This window comes from Alternaria rosae (assembly GCF_020736505.1).
Source record: "Alternaria rosae strain MPI-PUGE-AT-0040 chromosome Unknown BKA58scaffold_4, whole genome shotgun sequence".
Taxonomy (NCBI): Eukaryota; Fungi; Ascomycota; class Dothideomycetes; order Pleosporales; family Pleosporaceae; genus Alternaria; species Alternaria rosae.
Window position 1 is genome coordinate 2,105,091 of NW_025763573.1, and position 14,409 is coordinate 2,119,499.

Consider the following 14,409-nt stretch of genomic DNA (forward strand, 5'->3'; position numbering starts at 1 on the left):
AGGGGTCACGGTGGTGGCTTAAAGAGGGCAACAGGTCTGCTCGTGTTCCAGGTAGACACTGCTTGTCAGCATAAAGGGCCGGTGAGAATACAGTCCTCAAGCGAAAGATCGCACAGTGGAAAGGGGTATGTACAATATGAATGATGCCGAAAGAATACTGCGAGCAAACAGAACCTTGTCGAAATTTGGAGCAGGTAATGACACAACCGTATGCTCTCATATCGTGTATACAATCAAGCCTCGATATAATTCCAACGCAACAGATATCTGTTGCCTCTGTTGTATGGTCTGAAAGAGACTGAGATGGTACATTGGAATAGATATACTGAAGACATCATCGACCTATCATTGTAGACAAAGACTCACATATGTTGCTGTTGTGCTTGTATACAGAGGTGTGTTCCTTACAGGCATACCGATGCTTGGAAGCATCCCAGAAGAATAGTATGTATGCAGCTACCTCTAAGTTTGTATCATCCTTTCTGAAGAACGAACATGAATGCTTTGTCTACAAAGTCGTATAAACAAACATGACATTATCCTCTACTACCTCGCTATAAGAGGTACCCAAATCCATCTACTTGAATAGCAACACGTTAACATATATCCATTCAACACCAGCTTGCAATGAGATTGAATGGCAAGGACGAAAATATAGAATGACGCAAAGGCATATACCCCTGAACTGCGCTATTCATCCCTTCTGTCTAGCTCACATATCTAGTCGGAACACATGGTCGTCCTCTATGTGCATGTCATGATTTCAACAATCGTTCTATATTCCTTTTCCCTTCTTCCGATGATATAGTCCTGGTCTTCCACCAGAGGATGTAAATTCGCTGTTGCTATGGAATCCTATCTTACTTCCTCTCTCGCGAGATCGACATGAGAGTCCTGATGAATCGGCTCGTACTCACCTCTCCGCAGAGGTTTCACCGGATCTTAGATTTGACCGACAGGTCATGCGCCCAAATCACAAGATGTGGCCACTCCGACGAACGGGATTTTGCAGCTGCTATCATGCTGATGAAGACAAAGAGCCTCGACCCAGCGGGCAGGCTTAGTCAAAGGCTGTCGGTAATGTTTAGTGTTTGGGCGTCGATAGACAGAGAGGGCTCAGCGACGTGTCGAAACGTCTAGCTATATCAGTTTACCAATAAACTACAGGACTACCTTATAACTTTAGCACAAGACACAACAAGACAGTCAGATCAAGCAGACATCATAGTAAGATACGCAGTACGTGTATTCTATATCGCTATTACAGTTACAGAAACTTTTTCTGGATATAAACGCCACCAGCGCCATCATGCAAGGGACTGCTGAATAGGCGCAATCTCGATAGAGGAAAACAAAACCATGCCAGTCTAATATGTGGAAGAACCATGCTACCATACTGAATCGTGTCCATGCATGAAGATCAAAGCTCTATCCATGGGGTATCAGGGTACGACAGAGCCTGAGCAGGTACAGCAGCTTTCCGTCGCACGTGGAAATGGGATGAAAGATGAAGCAAGTCCGAAACGATTACCTCCGACGCCGAAAGCAGGTTGGAGAAAGGGTGCTCATCGTTCTGACAATGTGAATAAGCAGGTGCGATGGATAAAGTGATCACCAGCGGCTGTTGCGGATGGGATCGCTGTTACCTCCGGTCCAGCCTGAGATGGGCGTTAGATCTCGCTCGGTGTCGAAGGGACTTCTACCACCTACCACCACGTCCGCCACGGCCTCCGCCACGGCCGCGGCCACCTCCCCAGCGACCGCCACCACCACCGCCGCCACCATAGCGGGCCATCTCGTGCAGACGAGGATCAATCTGCTGCTTCGACTCTGTGAGAATCTGGACGAGATCACGAGCTTGCTTGGAGTCTGATGAAACTGTTAGTGAATGGTTTGCAGGGTAGGATCGAAGATACATACTGTCTGTGGTGAAGAGGGTGATGGCAGTACCGTTAGCGCCAGCACGACCAGTACGACCAATGCGGTGGACATAGTCCTCCGAGTTGTTCGGGTAGTCATAGTTGAACACGTGAGTAATGTTGCGGACATCTTGAAGAGCAAAGGTTAGTGACTGATGAAAGGAACGAGCAAACGACGATCATGATTGGATCGCGTGAAGCTGCAGTATGTTGCATGCAACCGTCTCTGTGCGCTACAACGAAGATCACGGCATCAAGTCCAGTGGGAAGGCTGTGGATGTCTCCTGGTCCAGAAACCCTTGGAAGAGAGTGCGACTTGTGGAAGTCAAATATCTCAAGCAGCTTGCTTCAGTAGTACCTTGGTAATACCAGAAACAGAAGATAGCGAAGACTAAAAGCTTCGCCAGCGTAACCAAGGATCCCTGGGGATCAGATTCGAGAGAGATGCAAGCCCTGGACGATGTCATGGGAGCGAGTGTAACGAGCGCACAAGACGACCTAAGCAGAGCACAATGGCAGTTCACGCATAATAATAGTTGGGGAGGTGAGGAGGGGGGAGTGTTGGGGGTTTGCAATCATACCGATACCACGGGAAGCCACGTCGGTGGCAACCATGATGGGGCTCTTGCCCGTCTTGAATTCGTTCAAGACCCAATCACGCTCGTTCTGCTGCTTGTCGCCGTGGATAGCTGGAGATGAGTTAGCGATGATCAGATCATGGCATGCAATTCGACTTACAAAGCGCCGGCCAGCCGTCCTGACGAAGGAATCGGGTGATCTCGTCAGCAACGCGCTTGGTACCTGTGAAGATAAGAATCTTATTGTCCTTGTCGCTCATGATGGTCTCGAGATGCTTGGCCATGCGGTCACGCTTCTCGAACTCTGTGCAGACCTCGACGATCTGTTGAATGCGGTGGTTGGCAGAGAGATCCATGGAGCCGATGTTGACCTGGATCCAGTCCTTCTGGTAGTCGGCAGCAAGCTGGCGAACTTCCTTGGGCCATGTAGCGGACCACATGCAGGTTTGACGGTCAGGGCGAATCTGTCCAATGATCTTGCGGATTTGAGGCTCGAAACCCATGTCAAGCATGCGGTCGGCCTCGTCGAGAACCAGGTAGGTAACACGGCGAAGGTTGGTCTTTCCAGCCTCGAGCATATCGATGAGACGTCCAGGGGTGGCAATGCACACCTCAACACCGCGCGCAAGGTCACGGATTTGAGGGCCCTTTGGAACACCTCCGTAGACGCAAGTGTTTCGGATGCGCGAGGACTTTCCGAACTTGCTGATCTCTTGCTGAATCTGGACAGCAAGCTCACGAGTGGGCGCGAGAATGAGGACGATGGGGCCATCGCCGGGGGCGAGGAGAGGTTGAGCGTTGATGTGGACGATCGCAGGAAGACAGTAGGTCAACGTCTTTCCGGAACCGGTCTCGGCGACACCAACAACGTCGCGACCAGAAAGAGCCATGGGCCAACCCTGGGCCTGAATAGCGGTGGGCTTTGCGAAACCCTGGGCCTTGACCTCGTTCATCACGTATGATGGGAAGCCAGCCTCGTCGAAGGTTGTGACGGGCTTGGGGATGTTCTCGCCCTTGACGGTCATCTGGTGCTCCTTGCGGTATTCGGCAACCTCAGCTGCTGAACGGGCAGTAACAGCGGGATCCTCCTTGTAGAAAGACTTCTCGAACTTGGGCATCGTGTCGAGATCTGGAGATTGTTAGTGTTGTGCGGAGCCAATACGAGACAGTGGAACGTACCCCATGATTGCTGCTTCAGGCCCTGGCCGAGTTGCGACATGCGGTCGCCGCCGTCGCGACCACCGCCAAAGCCGCCGCCGCCGCCGCCATAACCACCACCTCCTCCGCCGTAGCCACCACCACCGCCGCCGTAGCCGCCGCCGCCACTAAATAGATGTTAGCAGATGTCGCTGAGATGAGATGAGTGACAGAAGGGGGATTCTACGTTGTCGCATCGAGTAAGCGATCGCCCGGTTCGACTGAGACAGCCTGACAGGATGATCGAACTCAGGCTGCGCGCAGAATGGAGAGAAAGAATGGTAGCAGATGGAGGGCTGTCCAAGAACCACGACTGTGATGCCGTTCCCGTGTGAAGGGGGTGTATCGTCCTACCCGTACGATGCATAATGGCTTGTCGAGTTGTTGTAAGACCCATATCCAGCATTGCTGTTTTCGTACCCGTTCGAGTAGCCACGGTCACCACCGCGACCGCCGCCGCCATATCCACCGCCGCCACCGCCGTAACCGCCTCCGTAAGACATGATGTGAGTGTGTGTTGTAGAGACTGGCGTCAAGGGGGAACCGATCGAGTAAGGGAGCGTGTTTCGAAGTCTGGAGACTAAGAGAAGATATTAGTTGCAGTAGAGCGACTGTAAAAGTGTCGCGTGTTGTGCAATAAAAGAAGCACAAATTGTAGAGGTTGCGAGTTGGGGTGAGAGGAAGTCAGAGGGCAGAGCGCGACAGGAAAAGTTGCCTTGCCTCCGTTGCGCTTGCACATTTTTTGAGACGCTAGCGCCACTAGCACCAGGGTCTCGCCCAGTTGGGTAAGGGCGGAGCTTGCCGTTATCAGCCCGGGGAAGCGACCAAGAACACCGAAGACCATGTTGCCACTGTGGGCCTTGCATCTGGGCGAATGCGAAGCATTTTCCATTGCGACCCGCATATTGCAAGCTCTAATGCCTACTTTTCGAAGCAATGTGAGATGTGAAAGTGTACTCCTGCATGATGACGAGACAACCCGATGCTCTCCCATAATCTAGGATACAGTCCTGTGCCCTGGTCCTCACCTTAGCCCATCACCAGCTCTGAGTCCCATGTCCCAAAACCCTCTCTCCATCTACACAGCATTAGCATGTGATCGACTTTGATTTCTGAGGTACTACTCACATTCGTAGCGTGTATGAAGATTTTCGCCAGCTCTTCCACCCGACTCGGACTCAGTCCCTCGGCATGCTTCTCTACCAACTCACTACCCCTTATCATCGCTTCCCTATACTCTCCTGCCACATACTGCTCAATCCACTTCCAGTACTTGCTTCCCACCCTCACGGTGCTGGGGTCTTCGTAGAGACGTTTGGCAATGATGCCGTATCCGACGAGACAGGGTAGAAGCGCAATCTGCAGAGCAAGATAGTCTTGCGACATGCCGATGTCGAGCACATAACGGGTGTATGCCGTGGTCGCTTGGTCCTCCTCTTCTTCGATGATATCGGCTTCCGATAGTCCGTATTCTTTACAAAAGTCGATGTGCAGCTTGATCTCTTCCTGGAGGGTGACGACTTGTTGCACGGAGTACCCAATGTCTTTCAGATTGCTAGATTTGTATGCAGACAGCGCATTCGCTCTTGCAAATTGGACCTCCCCACTTGTCAGCCATTCTCTTCTATACGGGGATTGAACATGCTTGGGGATATACTTACTAAGAAAAGGTAGTCCTGCACAAGATAGTACATGAACTTCTCCACTGGCAGAGTCCCAGCGCCCATACTCTGCACGAACTCGTGTTGGGTATACTCCTTCCACGGTTTCTGCACGTCTTCTCGGTCGAGCAGATAGCTAATAAAGTTGCCTGGTGTGAAAGGCAGCATGTACATCGAATGGAAATGGTTGATCGGGCCGCTGCCCCCTCCCATATCGATAGCTGTCTTGATGCCTGCTTCAACGTATAGATTGGCCTTCTTTACTGCCTTGACCATCGACATTCCCTCCGCCAGGTTGCACGCAATAGCGGATGCTAACGAACATCCTGTTCCATGTGTGTTCCTTGACCGCAGATACGGGCTCTCTAGCATCGTAACTCCCGTCTCACCCACAAGGATATTCAGAACAACTTCCCTTTCGCTATCGTGCGTGCTCACTACGCGGCCATGGGTCAATGGCAAATGGCCCCCTTTCAGTAGCACCCATTTGGGTCCTAATGACTGTACATGCTGCGCCATCGAGACGATGTCATCAATATTCTGTGGGTCAGGGAGATCGTGACCGGCCGTTTGGAGAAGCAAGCGAGCCTCAGGAAGGTTCGGTGTGAGAAGCGTTGTGTGAGGCAGAAGATATTGAATCAGGGTTTCGATGGCTGTTTCGGGAAGGAGCTGTGAGCCAGATGTTGACACCATTACCTGTTCATGTAGTCAGCACAGCACGGGGCTTGTTTTGTTCGTTATAAAAAGATCTCGAATGAACTCTCGGACGTACAGGATCAACGATACTGGTGTTGATCTCATGTCTCTTCAAAGCATCCGCAGCGACCATAATGGTCTCGGCAGATGCAAGCATGCCTGTATCTTATCAGCACCTTCACCAACAAAACGTGTCTCTCTGAATGTCATCATACCTGTCTTGACCACATCCACGCCCACATCTTCACAGACAGCATCGATCTGCTTCCGCACAAAGTCCGGCGGGGTATGGTGTATGTCCTGGACGCCTAGGGTGTTTTGGGCTGTCAAAGCAGTCGTGGCCGTCATAGCATAGCAGCCATGCGCTGCAATGACTTTCTGATCTGCTTCTAGTCCGCTGTTGGCGGGCCAGCATGGTTAGTGGTGTGTGGCTGATGAAAGGCGGATGCATGCACGCGTACGTACGCCCCACCCGAACTGTCCGAGCCAGCAATTACTAGAATGCGTTTCGGTGCCATTATCAATCGAAAAGGGGATGCATGCGTTGCTTCACGATCGTCTGGATATAACAAGTAGTAAGACCCCTTACATCGTTTTCTCTAGACAAGCCTGGAGCCCCACCATCCGCGAATACGCGTACGCGAGATCCACGTCATCGACTCGCACCTTTGATGCTGTCGCACGCCATGGAAGCTGCGCGTCCGACGTTGTGGAAGGTTGCACGAAATTGTATATCTGTGCGCCTGCTCCCTTGACATCCTGGATAATATCCAGCCCTTTTATCAATTCTACCTAGGTCAGCTTTGAAGGAACCCATTTTATAATATCGACCTTTCGGTAGATCGGCGTAAGCAGAAGGAGTCTTGCCAGATCTCTCCAATAACGTGAAAGTCAGAGCACATGAACTGATTCTGTGAACAAGCAAACATCTCAGGAACCGTCCACGCAGACCGGCAGATACCAAGCCGCCATCACCATCACGAATCACAATCGCGCATACCAATGGCGACGACCTGAATGGTTTGTTCTTCTTTGTATCTTCTACAGTTGACTCAGCATCCGCGTATGATGTAGTTGTGCAAGGAAGATCAAGTGTAAATGTAAGCGGAAAGGGTGGCCCCTACTGCGGAGGAGGTACAGCGTCTGACTTGCATCTGCGCAACCTTCCATATGAGATAACGCCAGAATGAGCAGGAACTAGACTTGGTATGACCTCAAAGCTTACCACGAGTCTTGTAGTCGATAGCATCCACCACTTTGCGAACAGACTGAAGAGACATCAGTGCAGACATTCCGTACAAGCTGATAAGCTGGTATTGTTGGAATGTATACGTGTAACTTTTGCGACAGCGGGAATGAGCCTTGGACCTTGACCAGCCCACTGTGTGCAAAATGCGTTCGCCTGTGTCCCACAACTACCACAGTCCCTTGATCTGCGATACACGTTGGGTAGGCTCAAATACCTCATTACTGTCCACCGTGTTCGTCTTTGACACACCACCACTGTCTGTGAATGTTGGGAAAGCTGCAGCGTCATTGTTGGCATTCGCGTCCCATCCTAGAGTCTCTTCCTTATCATAGTCAACCGGCGCCCAGGCTGCGTCCTCATCCTCCGGTACGAAGAGGCTTTCTGAATCGTCACGAGCAGGTTGTGCTTGCACCGCCGAGACTTGACGAGATCCTGGATTCCGCACTCGGCCAGAGGCATCGCGTCGTGATGCTGGTTGCACAGGCGGTGGCATGTCAGATCGAAAGCTGCGACTCTGTCCCCGCTCCCCAGTTGTAGTTGAGGCCGTGCGAGAGGTTTGCCTGCTGCTCATCGCGTGCGTCGCAGGTGTTGGCGCAGATGGAGCTGCCGTGTGGTTGCCCGAAGTCATTAGCGTAAATTCACAGAGCAGCCCATCGCACCCGTAGCTGAACTGGAGTGGTCGCGCTGGCTGGGAGTAAAAGGCCTTTAAGCTTGTCTTCATTGTGTCTGCATGGACGACTATTGCCTTGAAATCCTTGACGTTGATGATGATGTGCATACCCGCCTGCACGGTGAATTCCTCGAAGTCAGACGTGTTGACCGCGACTGCCGTGACAAGTGGGTGCTTCAGGATTTCCTTCCCGTTCGAGATCTTTTCTGTGTAGCTCTTAAATACGCAGCGTCCGTCTTCACTCGCAAAGATGTCGAGCATTTCGGTCTTGGTACCGAAGTATTCAGCGTACTCCTTCACAGCACCGGAGTGCATGCTCCACCTATTTTTCGCTATGTTGCGATCGAAAAGTGCATGCATGACGTCCACGGCTTCATATGTGAGCTTGTAGGTCTTGATGACGCCCTGGTTGCAGATCATCTTGACGATGAAGCGACATTGCGCCTCGGTTTCCCGCTCTTGCACGCTGACTTCACAGCGATCGATCGCACCATCACGCCCTAGCGGGTCGTGCAGGCGACTTTTGAAGACTGACAAGAGCGCTTTGGTGTACATACTGCACGTGAAGCGGCCATCAGGACCGCCATAAGTCGGCACACACTCATAACTGGCGAAGAATTGTCGACCGTCTAATGTGATGGCGGCGTATGCGGACTTGGAAGAGTTGAGAGCGGTAAATGTGAACTGACGCAGGACGTATGAGATGCCGGACTGACTAGAAGGAAGAGCGGCAAACCTACTTTTTCGCGACGCGCTTCAATGGCTACAGTCTCGCTGAACTTGCCGAGGCAAACAAGCAGGTCGTGAACCTTAGACGCTGCCTCGGGCGTCAGGGTGAATTTGAGGACAACCATTTTGTCTTCGTGCGACTGCTCGCATTGTCGCGGGGTGTTGGGGTGGCATCGCGAAGAGCCCCAGCGACCGAAAGCGGGAAAAGCGCGTCGAGCACGCGCTAGCGCATTGACATCATCGCGCCTACTCTCAAGGGCGGCCATCCATTCACCTCTCTTAGGAGCTCGATTTCAGCCCTCGTAAGCGCAAACAGAATGACTCAGTCAGCGCTTCCTGATGACATTCTGCATCTCCTATGCGAAGAGCTTGCGAATCAAGAACAGTTTGACACACTGTTCAACTGTGCTTGCGCCAGCCGTGCTCTCGCCGTACCTGCATTAACTCATCTGTACAAGTCTCATCATCTAGCTCCTGTTCGAGGTGGAGGAGAAGATCTCTATGGCTTACCGGCTGCAACCAAGCTGCTCACGATCCAAAAATGGTAGTAATACCCCATGTACGAAGTGGATGTGAGACATTTACTGACTTCGTACACGCATCTTTAGGTCCATACTTTGGCGATCAATTGTCGCATCTGCACTCAATGTCACTCTGTTCCCATACTGCCGTTATATCAAATCGCTAGACTTTCGCGATCTGGGATATCTCCTCGATGACGACCAATTCCGTGCAAAAGTATCCAAGTAAGCATAGCTTCAATCACGGACACCACCGGCTCTGACCGTAAAATAGGCAATTCTTCTCAGGACCGTTGAAGCAGTTCGAGAAAACTGAAACAGGGACGAACATCAAAGGCAGAAAGTATACGCGGATAAAGACAGCGGACATTATCGACGCGATTGGTGAAGGTTTGATAAATGCGCGAAGCTGTTCAATATGATATTAACGTGTAACAGTGGTCACACAGCATACTCCAACCCTGGAGATCATCAGCGGTGAACGCAAGTACATCCCTCCTCTCCAACATTGTATATGAGCTGACCATACTAGTCCAGCCTGGTGCTCTCGTACGATGGACGCCCCGACTGCCTCGACTACAGAGCCTTGAGCTGTGGGACGGGAAGCCGCTAGAAGAGGAACTGGTCCATGCGTCTATCTACGACCACTGTCCGCAGTTCAAATCTCTTATGATCTATACCTGGGTTTCAGAAGATAACGATCACAAATTCGCCAAATTCCTCTCCTCCATGCGACCGAACACGCTTCAAACACTCCAAACGATTAGCGACGTCAAGGCCGGCGCCGAGTCGTTATTAGCTCTGAATCACCATGGAAACTCGTTAGAGGATCTGAGACTGTGTGTTTCGAATGAGTCGATACCGCATCTCTCGCTACTTCAAGGATGTACAGCTTTAAGAACACTGCGCATTGAAGATATCCATGGTACCGTAGACCTGGAAGCGACGGAACATGACGTCTTTCTCGAGACAACGGCCTGGCTACGCAAATGCTCAGATCTGCAACGCCTCAGCTTCTCGAAAATGCAATCCGGGGCCGCACTCATCACGCCCGTGTTGCTCGAAGAGAAGATACAACTCAGCAGCCTGGAGATAGACTCGTACACGCTCAAAGATCACAAGACGTTCCACCAGGCTCTTGTACACCAGCAGTCTTCTTTACGGGTACTCTTTCTGAGTGGCGATACCGATGGCATGTTTCGAGACGACCTAGATATTCTCGTGGATTCTTTGAAACAATTAACAGAGCTGCGAGATCTGCACCTCATCCTTCCCGAGGTCCTGCGGGATGAACATCTCATCACCATTCTCGCTGAGCTCACACAGCTGGAGGATTTGTACGTAAGCGGCCTGGAGCTCAACGACATTGTACTTCCTCACCTAGCCAGCTTGCCAAACTTGCGCACCGTTACCATTTCCGGTATATCCAAATTCACCATGGACGGTCTCCTGGATTTTGTCTCGAGACTCGGCCCGGGTAATCAGGCCATTCGTCTCTCGATAGATATGGCAGACACGGATACGCTGCTCTCGGAAGAGGAGTTGACGCTGGTGAGGGATAATCTTGCGGAGAAGGCTGGTGGTACGTTGGAGTATATGGCACTTCGAGGTACGTATTCGCGCGATGAACAAGATGGCCTACTAACCATGTTCATCTAGATCCAAACGTTCCTGAATTCGAAAGCGACTCTGACTGAGGCCTATCTTTTGCACTGTTCAGGATACTGTAAGAGAATTTGAGCAGTCATTTAGCTCGTTCATTGGGTAAATGACGTGAAATATATTCCTGGCGAGCCAAGCGCATGGATAAGAATAGCTTGATGATAATAGACTTCTGATTTGGCCTTTCAACCCAAGAGAAAACAGAAGTCCACTTTGCTAACATGACTGAACTTTTTGAAAGCAAAACATCCACACCAGAAGAACAATCCGATCCCATGAACCATGTCATTTTCAGTCCATCTCAGTGTCACTATCCTCTTCTTCTTGATCAATGCGTTCTTCCAGCACCGGAATCCTTCGCTCGTAGACGTCTTTCTCCAGCTCTGGGAACTGTTGCAGGAGCTCAATAAAGCTTGATCTCAAGTGATCGTCCCCGAAATAAATCCACCAATTTTCCGCAATGTATACGGCCAAATAGTCCTTGAGATATCCCTGGGAGGTCGACGTTGTGTCTTGTGCATAAACATGTCGACAGAATACCAAGACTTCCAACATCTCCGGTTCTATGCCTTTCAGCTTCTCAGCGACATGTTCCATCATGTCCCACATCCCCAACTTCTCCGCGGTAATCCACGCCGCAACACATTGTGCAAAGGCTTCATTCGTTTCCTCACCCTCTTGCGGGTTCCGATGACCAAATCCATCACTTTCTAGGTATTCTGCAATGAACGTGAAGTCGTCCGGCTTGATGTCGACAAGCGCTTCATGCTTGAGCTCCCACATGCCGTCGTCGTTGTGGTCGATCAAAAGAAGGCCCTGCTTGGAATCTCTGAAGTACGGACGGTCCCACAGACTTGATTTTTGCAGCATGTGGACCTCTTGGTCAGGCCCGACCAATATTTGAACAAATTCCTTGCTTTCTGAACTAGATTCTGTTAGTTGAGAAGGTCTGAGAAGGTAATAGGAAACCCACAGTTCGCCATCAATGGTATCGCTGATTGGTTCTTTCCGACCACGCCCCACGTCACCAAGCTGATGGTCGAGAAATCCTCGTTGTTGAAACTGTCTCTGTCTTGATTCGACCGTTCTTACCTCTGTCGAGCTCTCGGCGCTGCTATCATCTGTCAAGTCTATAGGCGTATCTCTGCGCATATTCAACCGATCTTGTGGTGATGGTGCGGCCCGAAATTGTCCATGGTTTCTTGAGGGTTGCGATGAGCTGGTAACAGGCCTCGAAGATGTTTCAAATGAGCTCAAATTTGTACTTGGGACACTACCCGCGCCGGCGATGACAGTAACGCGACGACTGACCGGGAATTCTGCTGATCTTGGTGGTGGCAGGGATGAGGTCGGTGGATTTGAGGACCATTTCACATCTCGCCCTTTCGACCGTTTACCATAAAACTCTTCTCGGCTCAAACGGAGAGCCTGCTGAAGTTCTGGATCTGAGTGTGATTCTTCATCCGAGTCGTTCATATCAGTATCCAAATGTGAAGCGTCGCTGACTAGATTCATCAGTTGATTTCTCCAGTAGTTAAGATCCAATCCTGCCTCAAGGGCGTCGTTCGACAAGATATATGCATCAACTAGCCCGGGTGTGCTCTCGATAACCGCCGCATGCGTGTGGGACACGAAAGGGTCATATTCCCCTATGTCTTCGGCATGCGCCCAGCGACTTCTTGAGTTATTAGAGTCAAGATATTCATTAAGCTGCAATGCTTCTTACAAGACCAACTTCTCGCCCATCAGTAAAACTAGCTTTGGATTGCCATGAGGGCGAATTTCCCTGACTTCTTCTGGTGCCATATCATCTTCACAAATGACTGCCGGCCATAGTGGAAAGAACGATGCGGAAGTTCGGTACTGTATTAGGTCACCAGGGGAGAAACGCATTCTGGTCGCCCTGGTCATGCGATGAGGTCGTTTGGGTAGGGAGTGGTTGAGTTGAAATAGGGCTGTGATGAGCAGCAGTTGTCTAGCGGTTAGAGATTAAAGACTGATCTAATGGAAAGAGAAAGAGATGAGCAGAGTTATCAGGGTGCTTCAAAGCGAAGCTTGATACAAGTAGACATCGTGTGGATATGTTCTCAGGGTAAAGGCGGGCTCAGGTGAGGGCTACCATGCCAGGTGAAAGACGTGAATAGACCTTCACGAGCGACAGGCCCACCACAACCGTTTTCAGACCGTTACACGACGAAGCTGAGGCTTATGAGATATATTTCGCTATTTTAAAGTGTGTGTCATGGTGTTATAGTCAAGTAGCCACCTTATACAAGAAAAGAAATGAACAGGCCTAGAGCCTACATCAACGTTAGGTTACCTACTTTGCATGTTTTTATGTTAATGTAGTGTGCAGACCTATTTAGTTTTTTTCCTAGGTTGACGTGTAGCAGAAAGGGATGCGGAGTTCATAGCTCACTTCTCGGAGGTTGACTAAGCTGCCCGCAACAGCGAAGCCAAGGACATCTGGCTTCAACATCTCGACCACGGATTCCCCGACGCGCAAGTCGCCGCGCCGCCCACCTCTACACATACCCCCGAATACACGTGCGGTGAACTCATACTCTCAGGACGCGAGTTTACGACCCGGTCGCGCGCCCCACGTCCCACTTCACGATCAACGAACGCACCTCTACCTCCGACCTTCGCATCAGCATTCCCAATCCGCAGCCATGTTGGGCCTTGCGAACATGCAGCCGCGGCAACTCGCCGCACAAGTCCTGAACTTCGCGCTCGTCCTCTCAACCGCCTTCATGATGTGGAAAGGACTGTCCGTCGTCTCCGACTCGCCCTCACCCATTGTCGTCGTCCTGTCAGGATCTATGGAGCCTGCATTCCAACGAGGAGACCTGCTGTTCCTGTGGAACCGGGGGGCAGATACACAAGTGGGCGAGATTGTGGTGTACAACGTCAAGGGCAAAGACATCCCGATCGTGCATCGCGTTGTGAGGAGATATGGAGGAGGGTGAGTTGCGCTCTTTCCGCTGTGCTCTGACTGAGGTCTTCAACGAGGACCGGGGGGTTCAGAATCAGCTCGCCAGTTCTCACACGTTACCACAAAGCTCATGCTGACCCAATTGCTAGCAAAACACCCCTCCGCCTCCTGACCAAAGGCGACAACAACCTCGCAGACGACACCGAACTCTACGCCGCCGGCCAATCCTTCCTGAACCGCAAAGAAGATGTCATTGGAAGCGTCGTTGGCTTCATACCCTTTGTTGGATACGTTACCATTTTGCTGAGCGAGCATCCATGGCTGAAGCAGGTCATGTTAGGCATGATGGGTGTGATGGTGGTTTTACAAAGGGAATAGTACTTGCGCATTTGCATAGGGTGCTTTTCACGTTCGACTGATATCTTGGCAAAAGGTGGGCGAAAAACATACGTGGCAACGATGTGGTTGGTCTGCCCCATACCTACCATGATCTATGTGTTTCTGCTTTCAGGAGGCGGCAAAGCTAGGCGTTCAAATCATACCCAGACTATATTCAGTATTTGTCAAAGTCGAAAAGTTATACCGACCATCG

The 14,409-nt window shown here is 51.0% G+C and overlaps 5 protein-coding genes across 5 annotated transcripts; 2 read left to right on the forward strand and 3 right to left on the reverse strand.

Annotated features, from left to right (window-relative positions):
* Positions 1-1,611: 1,611 nt before the first annotated feature.
* On the reverse strand, positions 1,612-6,657 carry BKA58DRAFT_359426 (Phosphomethylpyrimidine kinase-domain-containing protein; the record flags this gene model as incomplete). Its single annotated transcript, XM_046168730.1, has 13 exons — positions 6,517-6,657; positions 6,267-6,448; positions 6,128-6,210; positions 5,356-6,051; positions 4,823-5,293; positions 4,723-4,772; positions 4,049-4,267; positions 3,677-3,822; positions 2,658-3,626; positions 2,501-2,608; positions 1,921-2,049; positions 1,711-1,869; positions 1,612-1,658 (listed from the first exon to the last, which is right to left on the reverse strand). The coding sequence occupies exons 1-13, from the start codon at positions 6,567-6,569 to the stop codon at positions 1,612-1,614; spliced, it is 3,312 nt and encodes a 1,103-aa protein (XP_046026523.1). The 5' UTR covers positions 6,570-6,657.
* A 360-nt stretch (positions 6,658-7,017) lies between these two features.
* Positions 7,018-8,867, reverse strand: BKA58DRAFT_156985 (Rad9-domain-containing protein). Its single transcript, XM_046164884.1, has 2 exons — positions 8,711-8,867; positions 7,018-8,654 (listed from the first exon to the last, which is right to left on the reverse strand). Exons 1-2 carry the CDS (start codon positions 8,822-8,824, stop codon positions 7,467-7,469), a joined length of 1,302 nt encoding a protein of 433 aa, XP_046026524.1. The 5' UTR covers positions 8,825-8,867; the 3' UTR covers positions 7,018-7,466.
* A 116-nt stretch (positions 8,868-8,983) lies between these two features.
* BKA58DRAFT_383136 (uncharacterized protein) lies at positions 8,984-11,074 on the forward strand. The gene is made up of 6 exons (XM_046170153.1): positions 8,984-9,243; positions 9,308-9,445; positions 9,495-9,610; positions 9,659-9,703; positions 9,753-10,829; positions 10,880-11,074. Exons 1-6 carry the CDS (start codon positions 9,017-9,019, stop codon positions 10,915-10,917), a joined length of 1,641 nt encoding a protein of 546 aa, XP_046026525.1. The 5' UTR covers positions 8,984-9,016; the 3' UTR covers positions 10,918-11,074.
* A 99-nt stretch (positions 11,075-11,173) lies between these two features.
* Positions 11,174-12,775, reverse strand: BKA58DRAFT_359433 (uncharacterized protein; the record flags this gene model as incomplete). Its single annotated transcript, XM_046168731.1, has 3 exons — positions 11,174-11,807; positions 11,856-12,557; positions 12,609-12,775. 3 exons carry the CDS (start codon positions 12,773-12,775, stop codon positions 11,174-11,176), a joined length of 1,503 nt encoding a protein of 500 aa, XP_046026526.1.
* Positions 12,776-13,554: 779 nt separating this feature from the next.
* Positions 13,555-14,195, forward strand: BKA58DRAFT_314591 (signal peptidase complex catalytic subunit sec11; the record flags this gene model as incomplete). Its single annotated transcript, XM_046167483.1, has 2 exons — positions 13,555-13,847; positions 13,967-14,195. 2 exons carry the CDS (start codon positions 13,555-13,557, stop codon positions 14,193-14,195), a joined length of 522 nt encoding a protein of 173 aa, XP_046026527.1.
* Positions 14,196-14,409: the final 214 nt, after the last annotated feature.

Coding starts and splice junctions, on each gene's coding strand:
- BKA58DRAFT_156985 (XM_046164884.1), bottom strand. CDS start 8,824: ATGGTTGTCCTCAAATTCACCCTGACGCCCGAGGCAGCGTCTAAGGTT. Junction 8,655..8,710: donor TTGAAGCGCGTCGCGAAAAA/GTAGGTTTGCCG, acceptor GTCCTGCGTCAG/TTCACATTTACCGCTCTCAA.
- BKA58DRAFT_383136 (XM_046170153.1), top strand. CDS start 9,017: ATGACTCAGTCAGCGCTTCCTGATGACATTCTGCATCTCCTATGCGAA. Junction 9,611..9,658: donor TATCGACGCGATTGGTGAAG/GTTTGATAAATG, acceptor AACGTGTAACAG/TGGTCACACAGCATACTCCA. Junction 10,830..10,879: donor GGAGTATATGGCACTTCGAG/GTACGTATTCGC, acceptor ATGTTCATCTAG/ATCCAAACGTTCCTGAATTC.